This window comes from Pyrus communis, chromosome 12, assembly GCF_041283825.1.
Source record: "Pyrus communis isolate YQ-2024b chromosome 12, ASM4128382v1, whole genome shotgun sequence".
Classification (NCBI taxonomy): domain Eukaryota; kingdom Viridiplantae; phylum Streptophyta; class Magnoliopsida; order Rosales; family Rosaceae; genus Pyrus; species Pyrus communis.
Window position 1 is genome coordinate 8601951 of NC_142576.1, and position 15709 is coordinate 8617659.

General features: G+C 34.9%; 1 protein-coding gene and 1 long non-coding RNA gene across 3 annotated transcripts; both read left to right on the forward strand.

The window, feature by feature from the left end:
• The first annotated feature begins 3246 nt into the window (after positions 1–3246).
• Positions 3247–4244, forward strand: LOC148692281 (uncharacterized). The gene is made up of 2 exons (XR_015954377.1): positions 3247–3331; positions 3997–4244. It is a non-coding gene; the product is annotated as an uncharacterized LOC148692281 (long non-coding RNA).
• An 8432-nt stretch (positions 4245–12676) lies between these two features.
• Positions 12677–15224, forward strand: LOC137744890 (uncharacterized). 2 transcript variants are annotated; one of them, XM_068484702.2, is made up of 2 exons: positions 12677–12993; positions 13417–15224. In XM_068484702.2, exon 2 carries the CDS (start codon positions 13547–13549, stop codon positions 15050–15052), a length of 1506 nt encoding a protein of 501 aa, XP_068340803.2. In that variant the 5' UTR covers positions 12677–12993; positions 13417–13546; the 3' UTR covers positions 15053–15224. The 2 variants fall into 2 exon arrangements, with proteins under 2 accessions (XP_068340803.2, XP_068340801.2); XM_068484700.2 differs by having other exon boundaries at positions 12708–12993; positions 13531–15224.
• Positions 15225–15709: the final 485 nt, after the last annotated feature.

Below are 15709 nucleotides of genomic sequence, written 5' to 3' on the forward strand. Positions count from 1 at the left end.
TTATTCGCCCAGCCTTCACGTGATCGTAGCACTAGAGCGTATATATGTATTACACCCAGGCCTGTCGTACAGACCACTTTAGGTGGTTCCGACTCGTGTGCAGGTCCAGCTAGTGAGATTGAGATTTGAGCTCTAGATTCAGCCGTACAAGTCACGTTAGGTGACTCCGGCTGCCAGATTATATGTTATCGATATGATTTATACCTGAGCACTTGCATTTCATTTTTAGGTTTTGGCATGGCGTATTCTTGAGCATGATTGGTATATATATACGTATATCTATTTTCTGGGAAGTATACAGGTTTTACGACGAGGGGTTAGAAAGTATTTATTAATGGTTTTCGAAAAGCTTTGTTTTTGCCCACTCGCGCTTTTGTTTTGCGCCCCTCCAGGTTCTAGTTGACTAGCAGGTTTGGTGGTTTTCCCCAGAGGACTTTCCCAGCATTTCTGACAGACGATCACCAGCGTAGGGCCATCTTTGGGTGTACTGTTGTCGCATCATTTTCATTTGGACTGCTTTAGGCTTATGCTCTGAACTTGTGTCTCACTTACGCTAGCACTTGTTTCTATTACCTTTTGTATGCTAGTTTTTATTATTCGTACTATTTACATTACTATTTTATTAGCTTCCGCACTGTGCACATGGCTACGTCACTTCCACGTGACGGCCAGCACGCCCTGATCTAGGTCGGGGTGTGTCAAAACATAATTTATTATTTAAAAACTACAACTTAAATGTTGTTTAAGTTTCATGTTGTTAAATGTTTTTTTTTATGTAGTATAATTTTTATGTTGGTTAATGTTATTTAATGTTGTTTCATGTTACTTAATTTAATTTAATGTTGTATAATGGCTTAGGAAGTTATAGGAAAAAAAATAGAATTAAAAAAAAATATGAAACAAATTTTGTGAAATAGAAGTTATAGGAAAAAAAAATAGAATTTAAAATAAAATGAAACAAATTTTGTGAAATAGAAGTTATAGGAAAAAATGGAATTTAAAAAAAAATATATGAAACAAGTTTTGTAAAATAAAAGTTACAGGAAAAAAATGGAATTTAAAAAAATATATATGAAACAAATTTTGTAAAATAAAAGTTATAGGAAAAAAATGGAATTTAAAAAAAATATGAAAAATAGAAGTTATAGGAAAATTTTTGTAAATAAATAATAATAATAAAATTGTAAAAAAAAAATTCAAAGCATTAGCAGGATTTCCATTTTTTTTGGCCAGGCAAAGAGTTCTTAATTCTGTTGCCCAAAAAGGTAGCTTCATTAGCTTCCTAGCGAAGTGAAATGTTCTATGATTGGTTATTCTTAGGTGCATTTTGCATTTTGGCATTCAGACAATTGAACCACGTTCACCATAAAAACGTTCATCTCCTTTGAGTACATGTGCCCTTACAGCCTAGTACAAATTCAGTGTGCCTTTATTCTCATGAATATAGTCAAGGCAGCCAAACTTGGTACATGAGATCCTAAACTTCGCAATGAACTAAGCAACCTTGTTTTTAGGTTCTCAAACCCAAGACGGAGACGAGTTCCTTCATTGGCCGTAGTTGCTCAAGTTCAGAAGTAGGCAAGCATTCGACACCACCATCACCACATCTATTCTACTCGCCTGACCGACCACGATGCGAGTTGGCATGCCCACATTCACAAAAATAATGTAGTTAGTTCATAGTTACATGGCTAGCGCGCCACTTAAGCTTTATAAAATTTAGGGTCAACACTTTCTTGTACTACAAACAAACATCATGATACTCCATTTCAACTTTCTTCTTGCTTTTGGTATGGAATTCTCTAAGGATAATGCTAAAAAAACTAAATTTGGAGACTAAATTACAAATTAAATGGTTATTTTTTTTCTCGTGAAATGCGTGACTAAACTGCCCCTATATACTAAGCCCACACAAAGATTCCAACAAACTCAATGACACTTCCCCTTTATGAATCTATCTTCATCTTTCATAACCATATTGCACCATAACCTAATTTCGTCGCTCGAGAGAAAAGCTTATTTGTGGTCGGCGTGAAGAAAATTTATACTCCAACCTAGTACGGTGCGGATGTGGTCTAAATATTTTAGTGGTTATGTTGCTAAAAATAGAGAGACCCGCATATACACGAGATCAAATTTTATGCACTCAAAGTGAGTGTAGTTTTTCTGTGACTCCAATAAATGTGTGACACATATTAAATTTATGACAACAAAATTAAAACAAGTTAAAATAATGAATACGTGTCAGACACTTATTGAGGCCATAAAAATGTCACACCTATGGGTGCAGAAGATTTGATTTCCATATACACACATAAACAACGATTATGAAAGATTATACACGTTTTTTTAAATAAATATATATTTGTATTAAAGATGAAATAATAAATTGATATCAAACTTATCAGAATTATAATTAAAATCTCTTATTTTACACCCACATCTAAAGCTGTTTAGTTTTAATAAAACTAATTATAAAATAAATAAAAACCAAAAGTTAAACCAAACGGGTTAATCTGGAGCGTCTATTCTCATCGAACAATGGCAAATCCAGCACAGAGAGAGCATTCGGCTTCTGTGCTCGTCCACCTCGCAATCGCAAACCCAGCAAGGAGCAAACTGAACTCATCGCAGAAAAACTAGAAAATCAAGCTAAAGAAGAAGAAGATGACGACAATGGCTTGCTAAATAAAGAGACCAGCGAGATCGGTCGGCCAAGAGGGCCGGAGCCCACACGCTGCGATTGGGAGCCAAACGGTGGGAGCTCTGATCCGATCAATCACGATAGCAATGGTCTGCAGTTGTTTGATTTTTTTTTGAAGAATTTGTGCTTGACGGCACCCCTCATCGGAACCGTCGTTTGAATTCTGTACACCTGACTTCTAAATCACAGTACAACACAAAGAATTCCCAGGTGAGAGAGAAAGAGAGAGATGAAAAGTCTTGGGGTGGGTCGAGAGTTGCTTTCTTTAATTTTTTAAAGAATTTTATAAAAAGTTAACAGTGTTTTTGTTAAGTTAACTTAACAGTGTTAGATGTAGGTGTAAAGTAGGAGACACTTGTCATAAAATTAAACAAGAGAAACAAATGAGACAAGAAATACGATTGTATTTTTGCTTACTATCATTTAGTATGGTGTATGTTCATCATCCTATTTATCATCATTAGATGAGTTTGAATTTTAAAATTTGTAGTTATCCATTATATGAATCTTAAAATTCAAGCTTATCTAACGATAATAAATAGGATGGTGAGCAAAAATGCTCTCAGGACAGCAGACCTGGAGCCGGTAAGTGCATTCTCTCAAACAGAAGACACAGACCTGGAGCCGGTAAGTGCACTCTCTCAAACAGAAGACACCTGAATTATATCTGTAGGTGATATCTGAGGCTGGCTTGTACAGTACATATGTGTCCATTATTCTTCTGCACTTTCATGTTTTTTTTTTAAGAAAAACCCCATTTCCCTCTCTGCTTTAAGTGGAAAAATTGAACAAATTATCTCTGCTTTAAACAATTTATCTAGGGTTTTTATGGGAAAAGTATTCTCATCGGATTTTTTTCTTGAGGATCTTAGGAATTTCGTGATCGTGACCGTTCATCGTACATTGTACGATTAATTTTCGTTAAGTATTATTTATAGTTAATTTTAAATTTTAAATTTTGAAATGATTTCTAATCGCACGATGTACGATGAACGGTCACAATCACGAGATCTCTAAAAAAAAAAATCCAACGATGATCCTTTTCTGTTTTTATGTGTGTTCCCATTAAATAATTGAGTCAGTGGCTGCTGCCTCGAAAGTGTGTATCCTAATGAGAGTGCACTTTACTTCTCCACATTTACCAGGAATCTGCTCATAGATTAGTAAAACTAGTGCTCTTCTTAACATGCATACATGTTACACTATCTGAATCACAAACTCGTAATTGAAATCGTTCATTATGTAAATAACATAATGTTTAGTACAAAGACATTTAATTATGCAAATAACAGGAATTCTTACGCGGGGGGACAAATCTTGCGTGGTTTGCAAGAAAAATCTTGCGTGATTTGAGTGTGATGTGAGTGGATGGTCGATCAATTGTATTGTGTAGCCACCCAATGCATAGTGCACGTTCTAGTTTATTCATGTTTAAAAGATTAGTTGTCTTGGAATTTATTTTTCTGTGTAATTGGAGGAATGATTAGTTAAATGTTGTTTTAACTAGGAGGTGATTAAGTGAAAGGCAATTTACATGGAACGAGTATAATGACAAATGATGTTCGAGTCTAATAATACAATGTTATATGAAAATTTCTCCTCACATGATGTTATATTGTTGATTAAAACATTATATAATGGTATTGGGTTTGATGTACAAAGTTGGCAAAAATACGGGTGATTCCCCAATTAAAAACTTCTGAAAGACGTGTGCCATTTAACTATGGCTAGGGGTAGGCTAAAATATTTTTAGCCTTTTCGGGCCCCACTAAAGATTACTTTTCAAAGTGTGAGATACCTCAGACTTTAGAGAACACACACACCCCCACAACAAAAACACCACCACCACATATGTAACGGGGTACTTGTACTTAGGGTTGGGTTGGATTCTGTAACCGAACCAAAATTCTTATTCTAAAAAACGAATCAAAATTTTCAATTCAATCAAATTGTATACTGATACCAAACCAAAATTTTTAGAATTATGAAATTTGGTAATACAAAAAAAAAAAAAAAAAAAAAAAAAATTCGGTTTTGAGGAAATTTTGACCCCAATTCGACCATCAAAAACTTAATTTCAAATTTTACAATTTCTAAGACATTGAATTGAAGGTGGAAAATGGAGTTGAGGTGAGGTTCCTCCCAAACCCAAATTTGTTTCGTTAGGAAGGTGGAGGAAGAGGTTGGAGATTGAGAGAGAAATAGAAGTGTGCCAGTGGTGCACCGGTGGTGTTCTATCTAACAATGTAGTAGACGAGTGGTGATGGTTAGCCGTTGTTTAGAATGAGAGGAGAAAGATGACGAAGTAATGGTGGTGGTTAGTAAGGTATTGTCTAAGTCTGATTCGATTTCACATCGAAAATATGAGAGACTCGAGAGAGAAGACTCATCTTCAGACTGATAGTTGAGATTTAATCTTAACCAATCCGACGAATATTATTATTTAGAATTATCTTTATTGTATAACAAAAATTTAAATAAATATATTTAATTTTTGGTTCGGTTCAAGATAACTGCAAATATAGCCAGACGGTCCTGATCTCCATACCGAATTCTCGAAAATTTTCGGTATCAATTCCCGAACAGTTCAACTGGTTTAGATATTCAATTTGCGATTTTACAGGTCGGTTTCGTATTCCGGTACAACAATCCGGGCCCTACTTGTACAAGTTGTTGTACGTAAATCCTTCTCTGACTACGTGGGATGTAATTATTATAAGCTTTACATTATTGCACTTGCTCAGCTGATGTATTGGCTTGCGTCTTTGATTTTGACTCCAAAAGAGAAGCTGAGAAAAAAAAAAGAAAACAAAAAAAGAAAGAAGAAAAGGGTGCAGATGAAGTGTACGATAATTGGACGCGAGTATCAAAATTTTAGACCCTAAATAAATAAAAATGTAGAGGACTATCCTGTTCTAATACTATATACTATATAAAATATATAGTTTATGCGGTGAGCATATGAGGAAACTGCGTTTGCTTGTCACCATTAGCTGTTTACACTTGGGACTTAATGGACCAAAGTCATTATTGCTCATGTGGGACAAATGCAATTGTCGAATATTTGTTTTATCAAATGTGATCCCATCAGTAAGATCGACTTACATGACATGTATACATAATTATTATAACGTTTTACTTTTATATCACTGATACGACATTAACAAGTAATAATATTTACACTAAGGTGGTAGGGAGTGTGCTAAGCTTTACAATAGGGGTGGTCATAATAATGTGGTTCAACTCTGCCTTTAGCACGAATCGAACCTAAGACTTCTCACTTATAAGTCATTCGACATTATGCAAAGAGAAATTTACATATGTCGTTTTATTATTGAGATGTCACAACGACAATGTAACACGTATTGTGTCAGTTGTGCTGCCCACTAAAACGATTTATACAAGAGATATTGAATTGCTTCACATAACGAATCACATAACGAACATTTTAAAATGCTAATAACAGTCCAATTTAAATGTGAATAATTGAAGAAATCTTATCCATTTTAAACTGCAATAGAGACATTAGAGGGAGAAGCTATATCTTTTGTTCCATTAAGCACAACAAAAGCTAAAGGGGTGTGATATCCACACACCCCATTTTACTTCTTACACACTCTTCTAATTTTCGATCGTCGGATCAGATGAATTAAAGAAGTTCAATGGATAGAAATTAACAAAGGGTGTGTGAAAAGTAAATTGGGGTGCGTGGATAGCACACCCCAAGCTGAAAATTATTGAATGTGTGCACAAACCACAACATTGAACATTAAATAAAGAATCAATACCACTTTGTTGATTGGGTGAGAATGGGATGATAGATTTTTGGGCGTTTAGGGAGTGCGGGGAGGTCCCTCAAAGACGAAATGAGTCGAGAGCTTTAATAATATAACAAGGAGTGCATTTTTGCTTACCATCATTTGGTGTAATGTATGCTAATGAGAGTGCACTTTACTTCTCCACATTTACCAGGAATCTGCTCATAGATTAGTAAAACTAGTGATCTTCTTAACATGCATACATGTTACACTATCTGAATCATAAACTCGTAATTGAAATTGTTCATTACGTAAATAACATAATATTTAGTACAAAGACATTTAATTATGCAAATAACAAGAATTCTTATGCGGGGGACAAATCTTGTGTGGTGTGCGAGATAAATCTTGCGTGATTTGAGTGTGATGTGAGTGGATGGTCGATCAATTGTATTGTGTTAGCCACCCAATGTATAGTGCACGTTCTAGTTTATTCATGTTTAAAAGATTAGTTATATTGGAATTTATTTTTCTGTGTAATTGAAGGAATGATTAGTTAAATGCTGTTTTAACTAGGAGGTGATTAAGTGAAAGGCAATTTACATGGAACAAGTATAATGACAAATGATGTTCGAGTCTAATAATACAATGTTATATGAATATTTCTCCTCACATGATGTTATATTGTTGATTAAAACATTATATAATGGTATTGGGTTTGATGTACAAAGTTGGCAAAAATACAGGTGATTTCCTGGTTAAAAACTTCTGAAAGACGTGTGCCATTTGACTATGGCTAGGGGGTATGCTAAAATATTTTTAGCCTTTTCGGGCCCCACTAAAGATTACTTTTCAAAGTGTGGGATACCTCAGACTTTAGAGAACACACACCCCACAACAACAATAACAACAAAAACAACAACACCACATGTGTAATGGGGAACTTGTACTTAGGGTTGGGTTGGATTCTGTAACCGAACCAAAATTCTTATTCTAAAAACCAAATCAAAATTTTTAATTCAATCAAATTGTATACCGATACCAAACCAAAACTTTTAGGATTCTGAAATTTGGTAATACCAAAAAAATTAATTCGGTTTTGAGGAAATTCTAACCCCGATTCGACCATCAAAAACCTAATTTCAAATTTTACATTTTCTATTACATATTGAATTGAAAGTGGAAAATGGAGTTGAGGTGAGGTTCCTCCCAAACCCAGATTTGTTTCGTTAGGAAGGTGGAGGAAGAGGTTGGAGATTGAGAGAGAAACAAAGGTGTGCCAGTGGTGCACCGGTGGTGTTCTATCTAACAATGGAGTAGATGAGTGGTGATGGTTGGCCGTTGTTTAGAACAAGAAGAGAAATGCGATCCAATAGTGGTGGTGACTAATAAGGTATTGTTTAAGTCTGGTTCGATTCCACATCGAAAGGATGAGAGACTCGAGAGAGAAAACTCATCTTCAAACTCTAAGATAAGACTTCAAAGTAATAGTTGAGATTTAATCCCAATCAATCCGATGACTATTATTATTTAAAATTATCTATATTGTTTAACAAAAATTTAAATATATATATATATATTAATTTTCGGCTCGGTTCAAGATAATTGCAAATGGGTTGTGATTTTCACATACCCTTAACTACTTTTCCCACACCCCTTTTTATTTTTTTAATACTTAATTGGTATCCTATTATTTAATCTTTCATATATACCCTTTCTACTTTTTTATGGTAATTAATAAAAGATTAAATAGAGAGGGGTATATATGGAATATTAAATAGTAGGATATCAATTAAGTATTAAAAAAATATGAAAAGACGTGGAAAAAGTAGTTAAGAATGTGTGAAAATCACAACCCATAGCAAATATGGCGAGGAGGTCATCATCTCCGGACCGAAACAGTTCAATTGGCTTAGGTACTCAATTTGGGATTTTACAAGTCGGATTCGTATTCCGGTACAAAAATCCGGGCCCTACTTGTACAAATTGTAGTACGTAAATCCTTCTCTGACTACGTGGGATATAATTATTATGAGCTTTACATTATTGCACTTGCTCAACTGATGTATTGGCTTGCGTCTTTGATTTTGACTCCAAAATAGAAGCTGAGAAAAAGAAAAAGAAAAAAAATATATAAAAAAAAAAAAGAAAAAGAAAAGAAGAAAAGGTGCAGATGAGGTGTATAATAATTGGACGCGAGTAAATAAATAAAAATGTAGAGGACTATCCTGTACTAATACTATGTACGATGAAAATATATAGTTTATGTGGTAAGCATATGAGGAAACTGTGTTTGCTTGTCACCATTAGCTTTTTACACTTGGGACTTAATGGACCAAAGTCATTATTGCTCATGTGGGACAATGCAATTGTCGAATATTTGTTTTATCAAATGCGATCTCATCAGTAAAATCGACTTACATGATATATATATACATAATTATTATAACGTTTTACTTTTATATCACTGATACGACATTAACAAGTAATAATATTTACACTAAGACGGTAGGGAGTGTGCTAAGCTTTACAATAGGGGTGGTCATAATAATATGGTTCAACTCTGCCTTTGGCATAAATCAAACCTAAGACTTCTCACTTACAAGTCATTCGACATTATGCAAAGGGAAATTTACATATGTCGTTTTATTATTGAGATGTCACAACGACAATGTGACAAGTGTTATGTCAGTTGTGCTGCCCACTAAAACGATTTATACAAGAGACATTGAATTGCTTCACATAATGAACATTTTAAAATGTTAATAACAGTTCATTTTAAATGTGAATAATTGAAGAAACGTTATCCATTTTAAACTGCACTAGAGATATTAGAGAGAGAAGCTATATCTTTTGTTCCATTAAGCACAACAAAAGCTAAAAATTATTGAATGTGCGCACAAACCACAACATTGAACATTATATAAAGAAGCAATACCACTTTATTGATTGGGTGGGAATGGGATGATAGAATTTTGGGCGTTTAGGGAGTGCGGGGAGGTCCCTCAAAGACTAAATGAGTCGAGAGCTTTAATAATATAACAAGGAGTGTATTTTTGCTCACTACTATTTAGTGTAGTGTATGCTCACCATTTTATTTATCATTGTTAGATAAGTTTGAATTTTGAGATTTGTACTTATCCACTACACAAATTTTGAAATTAAAACTTATCTAACGGTGATAAATAAGATGATGAGCATACACTATACTAAATGGTGGTGAGCAAAAATGTTTCCATATAACAAGAGAGAGCATCCATAGCCACAGTTTCCTCAGCCACCTAGTAAATTAATTACTCATCATTTCCATCTCTTGACAAACGTATAGAGTGTTTGGTACAACTACAACATCATCAACAAATTTTAATTTATTTTGAATAAAGAGCATTATAATATATATATATATATATATATATATATATTAAAATTAAGAGAGTTCTTTCAAACTAAATTTAAATAAGCAAGTGATCATTTACTACAATGATGGAAAGGGGTTGGGCCTTTACATGATGGCGTCAGTTTGAACTCTGTCGGTAACTAATCTAACAAAATCTATCATTTGACCCAAAAAAAAAAAAAAAAAAAAACTAGATTTAAAGAAAAAATAGAACAAAGCACGACTGATTGCAAAACAATGAGCATGTATACTACAAGCACTTTGTTGAAAGTCGAGTTTAATGGGAATTACAAGATTAAAGGGATCAATAGAGTCGTTAAATTTCCTATGACACAAAGATCATTTAAAAATAAAAAAAAAACGAATGAAAGTGACTTGAAAACTTTGAGTTTTAACGATAAGGACAAAATACGGATGTGATATCCACACACCCCATTTTACTTCTCACACATCTTTTTAATTTTCGGGCGTCGGATCGGATGAATTGAAAAAGATCAACAAACAAAAATTATCAAAGGGTGTGTGAGAAGTAAAATGGGGTGTGTGAATAGCACACCCCGACAAAATAAAGGGTAAAGTGAATAGTATTAGGATTAACTTTTTAGTATAAAAATATGTTTTTTCGTTAAAGTGAACAGTACCGATAGTTTTTCGTTAAAGTTCCCTTTAAAAAATTATTAAACAAAGTCAAGCTAATGGAACATGACAGTGTTGCCCTTATGCATCCCAAAGAGAACCAGATTATCATACCAACTAAACTCATAGTCCCTTACTGACTAAACCAGAAACTGGCACAATCCTAGAGCTTTCTTGCCTTGCAGCTTAAAACTCATATCAAGGGTGACAATTGGAGCCAAAACCTTTGGCTACTTTCATGACGACAATTATGAACCAAAATAAAGTAAGATGAAGGGTAGAGATTTAATCATAAAACGTCAACAACCAAGTATTGTATGGTTATACACTATTTTTATTTTCTCCAATCATAATTTTTGGTTTTGGATGTGGATGATTTAAGGTTAGGTTCTCCATTCATAAATTCTTTTTAATGTTGCTTGACATCATCTAATCAAAGATTTGTTTAATTAATTATGAGAAAATAAAAAAGTATTTATTGATGAAATGGATAAATCGTTAATTAATGGGACTTCGTTACTTAATGGTTTGGTTATGGGAATACCCAATGGTAATTTGGTGATTATAAATAGATATGTATTATTTTATGTGGTTATGGCTTTATGGGAATGTATATGACATGTTCCTATCCGATATGAACAGTCGGCTAGTCAGCAAGTACTATGTTTCTTTTTCAAAACTGCATTTGCTGTCATGTAATAATAAATATTTGTGAACAAAAAAAACAGTAAGTGTTTGATAAATTATAATGCTAAAAGTATTTTTAGTAAAAAAAAATATATATATATATATATATATATATATATATATATATATGGGGGTAAGATTGGCAGCATGAAAGTTTCATTAATTGGTATTGTTTGTCTGCCTCTAAAGAAAAAAACGCTTTTTTGTTTTTTTGAGAAGCATGTGTAGAGATGTCTCTGATTTTTGCTGTTTTGGACCCATAATTTTGGGAAAGAAATTTTTTATTTTTTTTTTCATTTACTTAACACAATTAGAGCCCCAACTTTTTTAAGACGCTGCCTTTAAAAAAAATTTAAGCAATCCCAAACAAGCTGTTTTCATTTGCTAACAATTGTAATCCTTATTTAAATGAAAATAACTTTCAAAATAAAATGGGTAGTATTGTAAATTAGTTAAAAGCAAGTGGCAAAAGAGAAAGATAGAGATAAGAGTTGAATGATAAGGAGGGGGAATAATACAAGTCAAGTCAACACTTGCTTTTGTGAAATTTAGTGTTTCTTATTATGACAGCATGCTTAATTTATTTTTTTATTTGGTAAAAGTTATCTTACTAAACTGGTGCAATTATATAAGCATATGAAATTGGTCTATTCCATCAAGTTGTTTGGATTGACCAATAAACATGGGTGTTGCCAAAATTTGTTAGACCAATGTGCTCGTTTTCTGCACCTAAAATGTAGATTCTTCTTTTTGTGGTTTAACTTGTAAATTAAATACAAACCTTTTATAAGCAATAGGATAATTTAACACACAAAAGAAGATTCAAACACCGGTGCAAAAATACGCTACTGTAACTAACTTTATTAAATGTAAGTAGCTTGTAACTTAGTTGGGTAATAGCATTCACTCATGCATCCGAAGTTCATTTTGTTAAAAAAAACTTAACTTGACTAAACTCAAAATACTGAATAAATAATAACAAAAGAATAATACTGGGTACACTAAATTTGTACTCTAATGAATGTGTCACCACTCAATTTTACATTAAACCAAGTGGCTCTTTACTATAATGGAAAGGTGTTAAGTCATTGCATGATGACGTGGATTCAAACTCCGTCAAAAACTAATCTAATATCTAATTTAACAAAATTTATCGTTTAATAAAACAATTAATTATAATAAAAGTTTATATATAGTGTAGAATGCCCCATAATATTTGACGCGCGAAGTTAATGTACATAGCACCACCCCAAAATATTTGAGTTAACTAACAAAAAATAGAACATAATAAAATTAGGTCAATGGTTGGATTCTTTCGTAGATATAACAAAAATCATAAATTCTGATTCAATTAGGTGAATTCACAGTCCAAACCAAAAGTACAAAATTCGGACCCAAAAAAAAAATACCCGAAAGGAACAAACAAGCACCTTCACGGCGGTAACGGCAGACCAAACGGGTGACAGCTAGTGGGGGCGTTGAACCACCACCTCCTATAAGTAGACGCTCCCGCACGTTTCTGATTTCGCTTTCTAACTCAAATCCCATTTCCCACCCTCAAACCCTAAATCCCAAATCCAATTTTAGCCCTCTTTGTTTCACCCTCCACGCATGTCTCTGTATTTTCGGAAGCCAAATTAACCCAAAATTTTAATTAAATTTTCAATTAAAAATTAGAGAGAAATTAAAGATAATTAAAACTGGAATAAGGAAAGAGCAAACATGGTAGTTGATGATATGCTGGAGATGAGCATCATGGTCGCCTCTGGAGGTTCCTCTTGCTTCCGCTTCCCCGATGTTTATCCCAAAAGGTAATCTGTTTCAAGATCCCTCCTTCGATTTTCTGCTTCTGGATTTTCTGGATTTGTAGCTTTTTTGGGATAAAATTTGTGCTTTTTGGGTGGGTTTTTGCTTTTTTAGATTTTTTTTAATTTTAAAAATTCATGGATTTGATGGTTATGATTCAGTGTCTCCCACCTGGGTCTGGTGGAATTCAGGAGATTCTTGGGCTAGAGTTGGGTACCGTTTTTCTATAGCGTTTTTAGAAATATCTCTCCCTCCATAGTTAAGTGATTGAAATAAATTATATACTGTAATTTCTTCTGATTGATTTTTTTCAGAAATTTTATTTATTTTTATAAATGATTTATTGGGGGATATTGAATCTTGTTTTATATTGTTGAATATTTGATGTGGGTGTGTGAGGAATTTCTTATCTGGTTTGATAAATCTAGGGTTTTGATGGAGGGGAGATATAGTGGGGATTGATTGATGTGATGAAGTTCTTTCTTTGAATTGTTTTTGGAAAAATGGAAATATTCAATCCACCAGCAACAATCCCCACCCAGGAGTTGTTCAGCTGAAATGGGAGATTCTCTGCTCACGGCCCTGTCAATGGAGAATCACCACCCGTCCACGTTATTGTCCATGGATTCCAGCGCTTCCTCTCACGACGAATTGGATTTGGAGATGAATCGACAGATCATACTTTCCCGCCCCCCTGATATCAACTTGCCCCTGTCAGCCGAGCGCAGCCCACCTCCGCCTTCGTGGAATTCAGACGCTTGTGATATTCTAGATGTTGGGCTTGGTCCCCAGGTGTATGAGACCGAGACTTTGCTGACGATCCCCAAGGTTGGACGGAAATGCGCCAAGCGAGTAGACAGCATATGGGGCGCTTGGTTCTTCTTCAGTTTTTACTTCAAGCCCGCATTGAATGAGAAGTCAAAGGCCAAAATTGTCCGGGACAGCAATGGGGTTTCTGGGTTTGATAAATCTGATCTCAAGCTCGATGTTTTCATGGTGCAGCATGATATGGAGAACATGTACATGTGGGTTTTCAAGGAGAGGCCTGAGAATGCGTTGGGGAAGATGCAGCTAAGGAGCTACATGAATGGGCATTCCCGCCAAGGGGAGCGTCCATTTCCGTTTAGTGTCGACAAGGGTTTTGTTCGATCTCACAGGATGCAGCGGAAGCATTATCGGGGTCTTTCAAACCCCCAGTGTGTGCATGGGATTGAGCTTGTTCGGACACCTAATTTGATTGCTCTTGATGAAGAAGACCGTAAAAGGTGGATGGAACTGACTGGGAGGGATGTGAACTTCACAATTCCTACAGAAGCGGGCGATTTTAGTTCGTGGAGAAACCTTCCGAATACAGATTTTGAGCTTGAGAGGCCACCAGCTCCAATAAAGAGCGCGCCCAATTCCCACTCAAAGAAACTTCTGAATGGATCTGGGCTAAATTTGTCTACCCAGCCATCTAACAGCAACAATTCTGATGGAATGGACCTATCTCCTGTCAGCAAGAGGAGGAAGGAGTTTTTCCCCCACGGGAACGATGATGATTGCTACCTGGCTGTTAATCCTCTGTCTGATCGAATCCCAGATACGGAAACCCACCCAAATGAGGTGCAATGGCCAAATCAATTTAGTGGCGTAATGAAGAATGTCTACGGGCCTGTTACAGCTTCCAAAACAATCTATGAGGATGATGCAGGTTATTTAATCATCATCAGCTTACCCTTTGTGGATCTTCAGAGGGTGAAAGTTTCTTGGAGGAATACCCTTACTCAAGGCATCATTAAGGTATCTTGTATGAGCACGTCCCGCATGCCATACATCAAGAGACATGATCGGACTTTCATGCTTACGGATCCAGCCTCTGAGCATTGTCCCCCAGGAGAGTTTGTCAGAGAGATCCCGCTTGCCACCCGCATTCCTGAAGACGCTAACATAGAAGCTTACTACGACGGGCCAGGTTCTGTGCTTGAGATTATGGTTCCAAAACTCCGCGCCGGGCCAGAAGAACACGAGGTTCGTGTTTGCCTCCGCCCTCACCTCGGGGGCAACGATCTTATGTTGACTTGAGATTAGGCATTCATAGAGATCTGTAAGGGTTTATTGTCATGGTTGGTGCATTGTTCTACTAACTTCTGTACCGTAAAGTGTATTGCATGAAGGAAAACAAAAATGTGCTTCTCACATTTGTCTTTTCAGTTTTTGCTACTAATCTATGCATCTGGTTATAGATTGACTCTCATTATTTTCTTAATTTGTATAGACGTGTCACAAAATTCTTGATTTTGATTCGGTTCGAGTTGTTAAACTGTAGATAAATTTGCCTTGTGGATACATTAAATATGATTTGTTTTCTTCCTTCTCACCTTCGTAGCTTGTGGCAGCGGCTTGTAACACTCAGTGTGGTTGTATGAGCTGGTTCTTTATTGAAAGGGCATGATGCCAGTGATTAGATCACATAATTCAATTTATATCGAGAAATTGGCTGAAACGATCATTTTTTTTTTAAATTCTAGTTGCGTAAATAATCAATTATTAGGACGATGTTGATATTATATATGATTAGTTCAATAATTGAAATTTAATTTATGATTATTTTTTCAGATATTTCATTTATTTTTATGAACCGAAGCGGGGCAGGGTTGAATCTCAAAAATAGAGACCAATTCGTTCATAACTGCCGTGGTTGGATCTTAGAGTAATGTTATGCCAAGAGTGGTTTGAACA

What these genes read in the sequence shown, in the direction of transcription:
- LOC137744890 (XM_068484700.2), top strand. Translation starts at nt 12,905, where the DNA reads ATGGTAGTTGATGATATGCTGGAGATGAGCATCATGGTCGCCTCTGGA. An exon ending in CCCGATGTTTATCCCAAAAG is followed by an intron (nt 12,994 to 13,530) that starts GTAATCTGTTTC and finishes ATCCCCACCCAG; the next exon opens with GAGTTGTTCAGCTGAAATGG.